Raw genomic sequence first — 14,564 nt, 5'->3', positions numbered from 1 at the left:
CAATATATGGAATGGAGGATCGGATATTTAGATGAGAATACCTACGTATTATTAACAGCCATAATACTTCACTAATGTCATATTGTTATGCCGTGACGGCGTAGATATACATATTACACTATACTAAACTAAATAAATACACACATAGGTACGCCCACGACGCATTGTAATAAAAATATACGAGATTAATGTAACTGTTTCCCGAAACAATAAAATACAAAAGCATCGTAAGGAACCTTGCCTACTTATTATTAGTTAAATACAATAATAATAATTGTAGAACAACAATACGCTCGAGAAAAAAGTCGTGTGATATTGCGGCGAGTAGGTCATAAACTCGTCAAGTCATAAGTCCACCCACCTATCTATAATATGTATACGAATCTAGGTCAAAATGTAGAGGGTTAAAAAACCAACGAATACAACAAAAAATCCAAATGAATATTTCATTTAAAAACGACCGGCTAAAAAAAAATGTATATATTCGATATTTTTTTTCAAAATGTACTTATCTAAAAGTACCTACGATTGTCAATAATACCTACGTGCTAAAAATATATTATAAAAAAAAAAATTTTAAAAGGTGTTCAAGCTTGGCTGTTGTACAGTAGGCACCCACTTCGTACTTTATAATAACGTTAAAAAATATATTTATACAAAAAATTTGTTTGTTGTCAAACGGAAAACCTATAATCTTGTATATATAAATTATATTAGTGTAATATTGTTGATGTTTTGTTTAAAAATTGTATTTATTTATCTGCCTTGTTAAATTGTTCAATGAAACGAAGGCGAAGTATATTATTTATGAGGCCGAAGCACCCAATAAGCTGCCGGCAGTGAAGCGTTAGTTATTTTTAGCATTGTCTAAGACCCTGGCTGTAAACCATAGACCTAAACTAGGTAAGTTTAGCTTATAGGTCTATGCTCGCGTATAACTGCCGTCTTTAATGCGTTTCCACACTGTATACATTTAACTGGCGATAAAATTGAAATGGTATTGAAAAAATGTGCACGTAATTTTAAAGTAATAAATTACGTGCATTTTATGCTTATAGTCCTAAATAGGTAATAGCAAATAATATGATATCATAATATACGAACAGCGACAGTATAAAACCATTTTCATGTTATATTACCTCAAGCCCTCAACCATTCATACCTATATATAACATTATTAAATACCATAAAATCTATACAGAAGGGATTGATGGGGGGGGGGGGGGGGGGGGGTTAATGGCGCGTTTATTTGACAAGCATTAAACGAGATATTGGCAAATATTCCAGATACGCCCTGTAATACATTCGAGCTATAAAAATATATTGATTGTTACTCGAATCCGAACACAAGTTATTAAACATCAATGCACACACATAGTTTAGGTAATGATATTATACTATGGTATATAATATAATATATTTTATTTCGAAAAAAATGTTCATATAAATGATATAAATTGTATGAAGAAAACAATAATAATTAACAAATGATATATATTTTAATTATAATAATAAAATATGCACTCGTAATAAAATAATCATAATATTATATGCTTTTCAATTTTGAAAAATAAAATATTACTATTCAGTTAAAAAAAAACAACTACGTTTTTATAGATATACCTATAAGGTATTTAAAAAATAATAATAACAGTTTAATTAATATTATTATACGATAATAAATTATAACAATACAACAACTGTATCTATTTCTACCTCTATAATATACTATAGGTAGGAGGTACATATATAACCATTGATATTATAATACTATTATTATAGTCAATTATAAAATCAATGCTATATAGCACAAACACCGTAAAATATTATATTAATATCCTATGTACACACTGGGTGTAACGTGATATGTATAATATTAAAATAATAATAATTTTGGGAAGACTATAATATATAATATTATAATTTAGAAATTATAGAAATTATATGGAAATCTCTATACATTACTATATAATATAGCGATCGCGATGAAAATAATAATAATAATAATAATATGATAAGTTGTCGACCCGCCCCGCAGCAGACGATTTCACTAGGCCAGCTGCAACAGGTGTCGGTGGCTGACCGTGTTGGCGTCCTCAGACTTGGCAGATCCGTTGCCGCTGTCGTCGGAGTCCTGTACGGCGTGTCCGCTTTTATCGCGCACTTTCAGTCCCAATCCTTCGCGGTACTCTCGACTGAGGCTCCTGGCCGTCAAACTGTGCACCTGTAAACACGTAGGTGGTACAACAATGAATTTTGCACAACGACGCAGATAATATGTCCAGTAAGTTAAGCCCTCCCCTGACTTTGACCGATCGATTCGACAGATATGCCGACATTTTGAAAATAATTGCACAGGCATTGGAGTCTTAGGATTTGCAAAATAATGGCTTTATACTTTTCGAATGGAGACGAGACGATATTTTATAGTCGGTTGTCGTGTTAGGATTTGTGGTTTTTTGTACCATCCCCGCCGGACCGTAAATTATTATTTAATATATAGGTACGTTAAATAGTCATATGACTATATTATATGAGCATTAATCATTGTATCAACAATATTATCATATCAGTCGGTAAAAACGATTTCGTATATTGGTGAGACGTAGCCGGTTTAGCAGGGATGTGATGTGTTGTGACCCCGCAGCGATCGCTCATCATCAAATTTGCTCACAAGTGCTTTAAACATTGACCTAACAATGCGCATATTATATTATATAGGTGTATTATAATAAATGTAGGTATAATGTATGTATATAATGTTATATATATGGAGTGTATAATAATGGGTGAATTCTGGAGTCGGCGATAGACCTTGAACGGCGTATCTCTGCGTATCCATCTATATAATATTATAAGTATATTATATAGGTCCCTCCTAATATCATTGTTTTCCCTCACATGTTGTATTGTAATGCCCATCGGCCGCGCCCTGCAGTGTTAAATTGCATACACGGGGCTATATACACATACACAATGCGCATTATATTATATAGGTACGATCAGTTGTCTATCCGTCTAATATCACTATGATAGTGTCTTATATTGGAGTCATACACAATAATATGTAATAACTGTATGACACCATATATACCTATGACTAGGTAATGGGTATACGGTATGCCTATAGTCTATACATACTAAACTTATTTTAGTTATCATTAAAATAATCGAAATTCCGCGTCCCACGCTCTATTATGATGGTTTATTATCAAAAATACTGAGGACGGACGTTGTCCGCGTTCTGACGAATGGTTTTTTTTTTTCAATATTTTGATTTTATACAGACAGTAATATAGTTACTCAAGTGTAATATAATTAATACAATATAATAATTATATTGTATTATTCTTTATTCGTAAGCAAATTATTCGCTTATATAGTTACCTATATACCTGTGATTAGTTTTTTGTTTAAAAATCACCTAATTCAAATTCTTATGTTACAAAATCAACATTTTAAGAAAAAAACTGTTGACAAGACTTCATTACGGATAAAATGGTTTCCGATTGTTTTTATAATAGAATTTCTGGTGCTGGAGATATCTTATATTATGATTTCAGATGGGAAAACAGAGATGTGTTTTTAAAAACGTACCTTTGGAGGACGGTTTTGACCATATGCTACAGAATGTGTGCGAAACCACTAAGCCAGACGAATAAATGAATAATTGTTTTTTATTAACGGCTTCCGAAGACTGAAATAAGGTAAGCATATAATAACGGCGAGATTTGCTTTAGTACGCCCAACTTATTATTGGAAGGTGCTCATGTAGTGATATCGCCGAGACGCTGACAAAAGGTTTTTTGTTGTTATATTATATTAGTCTATAGGGCCCGGATTTAAATGCAATAAACACTTTCAAAAAATAACCAAAAATGCCTTACAAAAATGACCCAAACATTTTTTTATAGGCAGGCAACTACGCGAAACTACAGATAGGAAAACGATGGGTTGACTTTCGGCAGTATTAATAACACTTTATCTTCACTAAAGAAATAAAGATTCAAAAACTAAATACCAAACTCAGGCACACACAAAATAAACAGTATACTGGAAATAATTGTTTCTTGATATAATATTTTAAGTCTCCTAATTTACACTAAAAGCTTGTATACAATGTATTCAAATATGCATTAAAAATCAATAAAATTACCCTAAAAATGCTCTAAAAATGGAAAAACATCGAAAAATTCAAAAATAATTCAAAATTAAATGTTTAAAGGTGAACAGTTATATGTGGTACGTGAAACGAATAACGTACTTGGAATGCATTGAATGCACCCAAAAATAATGCATTTTTCCATTGAAATCCAAGCCCAATACATTTTACACATACATTTTACGTATATTTCGCATAATTATTGCTACACAAATTTACAAAGCTATCATTTAATGCCACAGGGGTAAAAGCGTAAACCTAATACCTACTATTATATAGGTACCTACCCACATAACCATCGATACGGTTTCGAATTTTCGATTCATTCTGCGTGTGCACTGCATAAATACCTATCTATAGATTAAAATTATGCATTCATGAATATTAGTAACGGTCGTTTATTGCACTTGTGGACACGCTCACTGAATCGTGCAGTGAAAATAATAAAAATACTAATTGTTACGACACAAATCATTAAATATATATATAACAATAATGCATATTAATTTTGAACTATAAAATATCATACAGAGTTTTAATAAATCTAAATCAGAAATTATAATACAAAAACAACACAAGCAAGTGCTGAGTTGATTCTTCTTATAAACGTTGCCGCTTGAACAAGTTTATACTTATATTCTATTATAATTTATAGTAGATTGTAATAAGTTTATACTTATATACTATTATAATTTATAGTAGATTGTTGATGTACCTATTATATAAGTTATACATTTGAAAACTAAAAGTTAATGTAAAATCTCATCGAAATGATAAAACTCAAGAGTAATATTGTCACAGTATATGGTTAGGTTAGTCCTCTGGTACCTACTATAATATTATCAATAATAAAAGTCAATAGCGATAATCAGCATTTTGTCATACACAGTATACATTATATTTATGATATATTATCCACCATAAACTATATTGTTGTACTTAATACATCAGAATTTATACAAATACGAAATACACAACATATTTTTATACTTTTGTCACATGTTGTTAATGTATAATAAAAATAAAAAATACAGATGAATGCTAATAACAATATAACAATCAACAATTTATGCCAACATATCGATAGTGACACATTATTATACAGTATACTTTCAGGGGACTTGGGAGAACGTATATATTACGTTTAGGTTAAGTACTTATACGCCGAATCAGTCAACGCGGACCTGCCTATATTTATATACATTATACAAACATTATACACATATACACAAGCACACAAAACATTTAATACTAATCGAACCTCCTTTGGAGGCGGTACACCTTCGCAGCGTAACACCCAGGTGGTTTACTTACTTGTCTGCTCGGGTTCTTGCATGTGTTTTCAGCGTTCTAAAATAACAAAAAAAAAAAAATATAATTAAAAATTTGTTAAATTTGTATTGTGATTTATAATAATAAATAATGCCTTTAATGTTTGAAATAAATAATATTATATTGTAACCACATAGGTATTCTACTATATTTAAGGACACGATAATGGAATCAGAGAGCCGACACTCACTCCACCCCACACCCACCACCAGCCGAATCGTCGACAAAGAAAAACAATTTTAAAATCAACCAAAAGACATACATTTCTCGATTAATTGTATATTCGTATTTAAGCTGTTCCCGTGAAGTCCAAAACGCATATTAATTCAATTTTCAAAAGATATTTCGAACGAAAACGATGAAGAGTTGGTCTTCTGTTATACGTTTCGAGTGTTAACTCCGGGAGATTTAGAATTTAATTAATCACTTATACAAATGAATCTTAGAAAACCAAAGTTAAATTATGCCACTAGAGGGCTTTGCCTCCCCCACCCCTATTTATGGGCTTGCCTAGAGACTATATAGTCCGGACTATATTATAGCTCCCATTATTGAATAGGTACACCCGGTACATGTATTATATTATTGAACGCATGACGAAATTTATTTGCTGCAAGGACTTGGCTTAAATGCCCCCTATACCTATAGTAATTCCAATGAGAATGATGAGGTGTTTAGCGTGAAAAACATAAATTATATAATAAATCATATTATATTGATACAAGTTACAAATGGTATTTATTTATTTAATATAGTATAAAGTGCAAGTCCTGCTTCGGTAAATCGATATTCCACCGATCGTGTTAGATTCTTTTTTGATACGCCGCCACCACCGACAACCGAGCTTAATATTATATTATATATATTTGGCTACAAATCACACGAGTTGTATTATATTATTATAGATATAATTAATAACTTTGGTTACACTCACGTGGGACGAAAACTGTTTGGCCAGTTCTCTGACCGAAGGCATGCAGTGGTGCACGTCGTCTGCCGATTCCGCGATGGAACTCTTGGGGACGCCGCTGCCGCTATCCCGTCGGTCCGTCCACGAGCACACCCGAACCAGTTTGTCTTGGCCGCCGCCAGTGCCAAAGGGCGCTAACGAGTCGCCACTGGAAGTCGATTGAGGGGTGACCGGCGTGGAGTCCTGGAGTACGCCGTCAGTTCGCCGCCCGTCACCTTCGAGTTCGTCTTCGCCGATCTGTACTACCAGTTTGGACACCTTGGTCTGACACACAACACACATCGCGGGCACGTGTTTACGCATCATTACAATATAATAAATTCAATAATCGTGAAATTGGAATATGTTACGGCGTTAAGGCCGAGAAGCTTGCATATTATAATATACTATGCGACTAGAGATGCAATCCCGGATCAAAAGTTCACCAAAGAGTAGAGGGCCCAAGGGGCTGTAGGGCTGTAGAAGGTGGTTGGCCCCGGCCCCGACGATGTAAAAAATACAATCCTATTCTTACCAGAGCTTTGAACATTGCTCAACCCATACAAAGACAAACAACTTAACACATATCTACCAATTACTATTACGAGAGTTGAGTTAAAACTAAAATACTGTAAAATAAGACACAACAATTATTATTATATTGTGCGCTTTTGTTTCACAGTGAGCCTTTAAAGTTATATTTGTAAATAAAATTATATAAACTACTAATGATTTTTGTATTAAAAATGTGCACAAACGACCAATGATTGTACTATATGCTGTTGAGTGATGACTAAAGAGGCCCCCGAACTTAAATCTCTCCCCCCTCATATCCTAGCTTGTAGGGACGAAAGCTTGAGGCTGCAGAATTGATAAAACATTCGTTAAGGTAAAGTCCGATCACTCGACATTCCAAAATTCCAAACTAATATTTAACCACCAAAAACCAACTATGTTTCTAGTGTTTCTACTATTTTCGGCACTACCGAAAACCTAAAAAATCATAAACAAATTGCATATAGGTGGGCGTATCACTTAAAATGTAATTTTAATTGTATAGTGTAGATGTGCGAAATATTATAGAACAACGGCGTAAAAGAAACCGATTACGCGGACAATGGCTGAAGTGGTCATTATAGATGGGTGACAAAAATGCAGAGAGTCCAATACACTTATGGCCTACACTACGTATACCTACGTGCGACAATATTTGCTACAAATAATTTATTTTAAATTTTGAATTATTTCAGTGAATAAAATATGTTTAGAAACAAACGTAGGATCTTTGCGGTGGTTCCCGAGTATACACCAGCGCAAATAAAAACTGCAGCAAATTCTGATTAACGATACATTTTATTTGAAATATGTATGGTAACAAAATAATATTATATTATATGGTAACGCGTACTTCGATTTTGTACCTACCAAAAATATCATATAAAGCCAAATTTCCAAAATTTTCAATTTTGGCTCACACAACCAGGTAATCTTAAAGAATAAATATATGAATAATAATAATATATAAAACATCGATCAGAATATTTTATATGGCACGTTCAGCTATTATAGGTATGGCTCGAAACGTCCTCGCAGTAAATGGGATTTTTAACAAAGTTGTCTGTGCCTGTTTGGTTCCTAATCACGGTTCTGAGCAAAGTTCCGTACACTATTGATTTTTCCAAAGTACTGACGTCGTCAACACTAACCTGTTTTTGTCTGGTTTTCAATTCCCCGGACTGATTGATGTAGTAATCTCGACCGTACCTGAATTAATTTTTAGACGATTGAATAGGTATTATAATATTTTAGGACAAGGTACCTAGAATAACTAGATACCCATACCCAATAAAACAAAACTCCTCCAAGTAAAATCGAAATTATTGCGTCTAGGTTAATATTGGATTTTAAACTCCTTTTACTAAATTTTAATTTAATATGAGTTAATATAATATATGTACATATACTATAGTATTATACTATTAAAATATTATGATAAAATGTAAATCGCAGTGACTTTTACATTGAGGAATATTAAGTGAATAAAAAGGGGCTATAAACTATCTCGAAAATATTCTTCTCTTCGAATTTGGTATTAGGCGAGGTTAAAGCTCTGATAATTAACCTTCATTAGAGTATTTGACACCATAATTTCGACTTTGCTTAGTAGAATTTTACTATACTATAATATGCCCGTTGTTGATAGGGGGACGGTACAACAATATATGGGACGTGGGTATCACGTGCTCTAAATTATTATAATAATTAATTTTTTTGGACTTGCGAACGATAATTACCGCTGCGTGTCCGGTAAGGAGGGGCTGCAGACAATTTTCAACGGGCTGGACGTGTCGTTTCCATTGATTAAATTCCTGCAGGAAAAACGTGTAGGTATGTAATAATATTATAATAAAACGTTACCGTAGGAGGAAAATGAAACAGTTTTACAACGAGCAAAACCGTTTGTGGAACAAAATAACAAAAAAAAACTCACAGTGATGCCTCGCTACTGCTCCTGCTTCCGAACAACGTCTTGTACTTGCGCTTTTCGATGTTCTCGGCGGAGTACGGGTTGTTCGTCAGCGGCGTCGCCTTTTCCCACTTGGAATGTTCTCGTTCTGCTATCGTACCTGCCGATTAAGACGAGAGTAACTTCACTCGCTCTGTACATAACGATTTACCTGATACGACGACTTACGATACGTATTATAAAAATATAATGTCCCGGCAGGTCCCTGAGCCCAGAACTAGGGGATTTATTAGACTGAATCATTAAATTATGTACTTAAAAGTTAAAACGATCATGCAATTAAAAAAGCACCATTGATCATATAGGCATTTATTATAGTTTTAAAAGTTTTCTGATGTTCTTAGATCTTTCCAAAATGTAGAATATTTTTATATCGCATCAAAAAGTAAAAATAGTTTGTTAATTTTATGTAAAATTTGATTTTTCTACCACATTATATTTTAAAATATTTTATAAAAACCATAAATCTTTAAAATACACATTTATGACGAAAAAAACCCTAAGTATGAAAACTTTTTGTGTTCAACATTTTGAAATTTGAAATCCAGACATCACATTTGTATCGAACCAGATTTCTTTTATTTATTAATTACTTTCCGTAAAAAATATGCAAATGCATGATAAGTTTTGACTCTTAAATTAATTAACATATATATATATATAAATGCTGATACCTGGCCTGGGAGGTAACTGCTCGTCTTCTTGTGCGACATTTACATCTTCAGATGACACCGAGTTGACTTCGCTGCTGTCTGTGGCGCTTGACATTAAACTAGACCTATAAATAACGATACATAAATGTAATTGGTATAATTAAAATAGTTATTACATATATATTATATACCAAACGGCAAACAATTAAATAGTATGTTATTATCCATAACATTATTGTGTATTCGAAAATAATATTATATACGCAAATAGGTGTTTTTAACATTACCTTGGCCTAGGCACCGGTTTTTCGTTGACTTCTATAGATTGATCAAAATCCCTCTGATGATCCATTGAACCTTGACCTAGAAATGCATAAAAAAATTATAACAAATTAATGTCTGTATATTAAAATGTATAATACTTTAAACAGACTTCGCGACTGTGCGATGTGACATCAATAAGTACCTATACAGGGTGATTCATAAAGCGTAAAACACTCATTATCTCAAAAAGTATTAATGTTTTTGAAAATATTTTTTTACAGTTTCAAGTTGTTAAAAAACAACATTTTTTAATATTTTTTATCTATATATTTTTTTAAGTTTTTTACTTTTTTGAATGACAGCATAGAGTTTTAAATTCATATTCCAAAGCAGAATATTTTTCTAAGTATTTTGATTCATACAAATCTAATTTAGGGCGAGTAGTCTATGAGGTATAAGCATTTAAAGTTTAGATGGGCGGAGATTACCCTGCAAATGTGTGTCCACTACTCCGCTTGTCTAAACCTTAAAATGCTCATAACTCATAAACTACTCGTCCTAAATTCGATATTTATGTATTAAAATACTTAGAAAAATATTCTGCTTTGGAAAATGAAATTAAAACTCTATGCTGTCATTCAAAAAAGTAAAAAACTTAAAAAAATATAAGGATAAAAAATATTTAAAAATATAATTTTTTAATAAAAATGTTGTTTTTTAACAACTTGAAACTATGTAAAAAAAAATTTTCAAAAACATTAATACTTTTTGAGATAATGAGTGTTTTACGCTTAATAAATCACCCTGTTTATAGATTATAGGTATATTCCAAAATTTAAAACGACCTACCGGAATCTACTTGGGAAAGTGCGACGTGCTTGTTGCAAGCCTCCACTACGGGATCCCAGATGAGCGGGTTGTCCTCCTCGCTGCTAGGGCCTTCGAACAGTAAAATTCCACCGTTGGCGGAGTTTGTATCGACGTCCGAACGTTTCGTCTGCAGTGGCTCCGATTCGAAATCAGCTATAAGTATAACGGAAACGCAAAAGACACATTCGTCACATATAATATTAACAGCCTCGGCGGGTAATCAAATATACATAGTGATACAAATAAATGTACAAACGATGTATATGAGATAATAATAAATCATAATTATAAGTTACAGAGTTCGAGCAGCTCGTCCAATGCCGAATTCGAATAGTCGGACAGTTCGGACGTTTCGTCGGCATCGCGATCACCTATTAGCGGCCTGGTGACTTCGGACGGGTTTGGCACTAACATCGGAACAGGTACGGGATGATGGTGATAATTGTTGGAGCCGGACATCCGGTTTACCCTTTTCTTTTGGAACAGCCAATTGTCTTCCCACGAGTCCACCGTGGCGCTTATTCCTTGATCGTCGGGATCGATGGTACTGCTGCCGTCTGAAAAAAATCGATAGGTATTTGCTAAATACATTCGACGAGAGCATCATAATAAGTTGGTTTCACAACGGAACTTAGCAAAAATCTAGAGCCAAAGTTAAGTATATTATTTAATATTGTTATAAACCCATTTCATTAGTAATATAAGCATTTCTTTGACATACATATGTAACCATGTATCCGCCGTAGGAACGAGCACAGCCGGCGTACCTATATGGCATTCCGCTGCATGGGAACTTTTGAGCCACAGCGGGCCCGCCCGACCGCGCTCGTTCCCAAGGCGAGTCAGTCGTTGTCAGTCCAACAGAGCCTCCACAAATCCGTGTATTTTCGTATTAACATAGTGTTCAAATAAAGTATAGTGGTTAACTACCTCACCGCGTGTTTCATTTATTTAGTCGTGTAGACGTACACAACAATATACATATGTATATATTATAAGGTCTCGCTAAACGACCGATTCGTATAATTATGAGTTCGATAAAATAACAAATAAACGAGACTTGGGTGCCAATACAAGTATGGAATAAATATAATCATAGTAATATAATATATCATACACTAATAAACGCACTGTATAATGGAGTGCAATCCCGACCCCGACGTTATTGAACCGTTGGCAGAAGTGAAAGCTATGTAAAAAATTATAATATATGAATATGCACGTGGCACTCAATAATAATATGTAATAGTGGACAATCTAAATTTATCGATATAGGTACGCAATATAAAAAATATTAGAATTTACAAATAACTTCAAAACAACAGTTTCATACGGGTAATCTAAAACGTATACCTGTAATAAATCAACGTCCATATTATACTACCTAATATATCTAAAAAAAAATATAAGAACTTTAAATAATAACATATTATTATTATCAATTTATCACAAAGCGTACTAACGTGTCACACTTGCGCCCACGTATTTTATCGGCAGACATTAGATATAACTAAAATATTCGCGATAAAAAAAATGACGAGAACATTTATTTTTGAGGCCGCTTTATTGTAATAAAAAATAATTTATTATAAATTTATAATTATTGCCTAATTGCGTACTACGATAGATACGAAGATAGAGTGAAAAAGCTCAGGACTTTTTACCCATAGATACTATACACTTACGACTTACCTTCAACTGCATCAGACCCGAATTCGGGCAAAGGCGCCGTGTGCCCTCGAAGCAATTTCGCGTTGGACATGAACATTCCGATGGTCGATTGCGATCTTTCATCGTCTTCTTCGTCACCTTCGTTGTACCCATCGTCGTAATCGCCTTCAATATCAGAGTATGTATTATAACTGGTCGTCGTCACCTCTTCCGTGAATTCTTCCACCTAAACACGAATAATATAATATACATTACACACATTAATATACAATATGATAATACATTTTATCTGTTTTGTATGACTTTATGTAACATATTTGGACAAATACAAAATGTTCGTAACTACTCGCTAGGTATTTATTTAATATATTATAAAATTAATAATATGCATAAATACATTATACATTTATATTTCACAAGTAATTATATGAGACTTACAGTTAAAGACACTCTAGGAGTCTTCCGGGGCTCTTCGGTTTTTTTCGAATTCTGAATATTTGAATCTACATACATAATATTATCATCGTATCAATATAATAATGTAATATTTTCACGTCAATTTAGAATTTGACATAGTGTTGGAAAAAAAATACATACCCGTTTGTTTAGGAGGAAATTTAGAAATTCGAGTCCTTGCAACTGGGACTTTTTTCTTTGTCTGACTGTTGGCGACAATCTGTAATAAAAAAAAAAAAATAATCAAATATGTGATGAAAAACACCCCTTTATAACTTACAAACATAGTTATTATTAGTGCAGTGTGACAGTTGAATAAGCAACTGCCTTCTAAACTATAAAGGAATGAATGACAGGAAGCCATATCCAAGCTATTAGTATGAACGAAAAAGGGTTTCCACATAACATCGTGTAATGTATTTAATACAAATACCTATACAGAAGTAAATACTATATAGGGTAAAGGAAATATATAGCGTACCTTGTTTAATATAGCAGTGGCCAAGAGATCTTCGTAATTTTTTTCGTTTAAATCTTCCGCCAATGGAACAGCGCACTTTTTCTGGGCAGCCTTAAAACATTTATACATATAAAATTTAATTTTACGAATTATTAATATTTTTTTTTGTTTGTAGTGATAATTTTAATTCGTTCTCTCATTTTTAATCAAACTAATTTCTTTATGTGGGATAATTCAAAATTGATTTTTTCCCCGTGGTTTGAACTTATTATTGATAATTACAATGTTATTAAAAACAAATCTATATAATATATTATCGTTCTTGCACTAACATAGCTAAATAATCATCACAAAATAAGTTTGAAAAGTAATTAATATAATAAAATGTACAAATATAGTATGGCATAAATGGGGTGATCCACATTTTGATTTGTGATGATGGGTGGTGACGATTCTTTTTTATAAATCACCACTTGCAATTTTACTCTGGCCGTCTACTTTAAAATGTCTATACCTACTTATCATTTATTAGTTATATTAATAAAAATAAAATATTTGTTGAATAGGTACTCAAATTATGTAACTCTTGTGTATTTAACATTATTTTTAGAAAAGTATTTGTTCTATGATTATGTAATGATACATAATACATAAAAATAAGTACCTCATATACATTAGGTTATTAAAATAAAACTTTATAACAATAAAACAGTAAAACTATTTTATTTTATTTTTTGTTTAATTGTGTAGTCTTATATCCTATTCTATACCTAATTTTCAAACGAAAAATATTAAAAAAAAAAAATATTTTAAATTTTTATGTGTATACAGTAAGATACATTAGGTACTCTGTTTATGAAATATGAGTTGTTATTATAATTTATAAATACTACTACACGTCTATGTCTATTTGAGATTGTAATGAATGAAAAACAATAATAACAATATTTATAGTAAGAACAGTAGTTGGGTGTAGTGCATCGGGTGCAACGAGTGCAACAGTTGCACGTTGAATTTTATGTAGAGATTCACGTATAATATTCACTAATCGCTACTCAAAGTATAATCTTTATATTATATGTATTTAAAACCCCGAAATATGGCACGCATTACGCATATATAGCTTCAATTGCAGCACGCTAATGAGTAGAATAATATTAATATAACGAAAATCAACGCACCTATTAGATGAATTTAAATGGTAGATATCTACTTTCAAA

The 14,564-nt window shown here is 32.4% G+C and overlaps 1 protein-coding gene across 6 annotated transcripts in view; it reads right to left on the bottom strand.

Annotated features, from left to right (window-relative positions):
* Nucleotides 1–1,509: 1,509 nt before the first annotated feature.
* The window catches only part of LOC132950711 (uncharacterized), a 55,571-nt gene continuing 42,516 nt past the window's right edge, over nt 1,510–14,564 (bottom strand). For 3 of the 6 annotated variants that reach the window (XM_061022252.1, XM_061022254.1, XM_061022257.1), the window contains exons 6-19: nt 13,366–13,455; nt 13,026–13,104; nt 12,867–12,931; nt 12,450–12,654; nt 11,054–11,314; nt 10,737–10,910; nt 9,911–9,986; nt 9,645–9,748; nt 8,935–9,070; nt 8,738–8,812; nt 8,150–8,207; nt 6,429–6,728; nt 5,477–5,512; nt 1,510–2,224 (exon numbers count right to left, since the gene is read on the bottom strand). In XM_061022252.1, coding sequence (XP_060878235.1) covers nt 2,051–2,224; nt 5,477–5,512; nt 6,429–6,728; nt 8,150–8,207; nt 8,738–8,812; nt 8,935–9,070; nt 9,645–9,748; nt 9,911–9,986; nt 10,737–10,910; nt 11,054–11,314; nt 12,450–12,654; nt 12,867–12,931; nt 13,026–13,104; nt 13,366–13,455 — 1,833 coding nt within the window. In that variant the 3' untranslated portion in view covers nt 1,510–2,050. The remainder of the gene's footprint in view (nt 2,225–5,476; nt 5,513–6,428; nt 6,729–8,149; nt 8,208–8,737; nt 8,813–8,934; nt 9,071–9,644; nt 9,749–9,910; nt 9,987–10,736; nt 10,911–11,053; nt 11,315–12,449; nt 12,655–12,866; nt 12,932–13,025; nt 13,105–13,365; nt 13,456–14,564) is intronic. The other 3 variants (XM_061022251.1, XM_061022253.1, XM_061022255.1) reach the window with 1 other exon arrangement.

Source organism: Metopolophium dirhodum, chromosome 8 (assembly GCF_019925205.1).
Source record: "Metopolophium dirhodum isolate CAU chromosome 8, ASM1992520v1, whole genome shotgun sequence".
Taxonomy (NCBI): Eukaryota; Metazoa; Arthropoda; class Insecta; order Hemiptera; family Aphididae; genus Metopolophium; species Metopolophium dirhodum.
The sequence above is the reverse complement of the archived record's forward strand: the minus strand, read 5'-3'. Positions and strand labels throughout refer to the sequence as shown.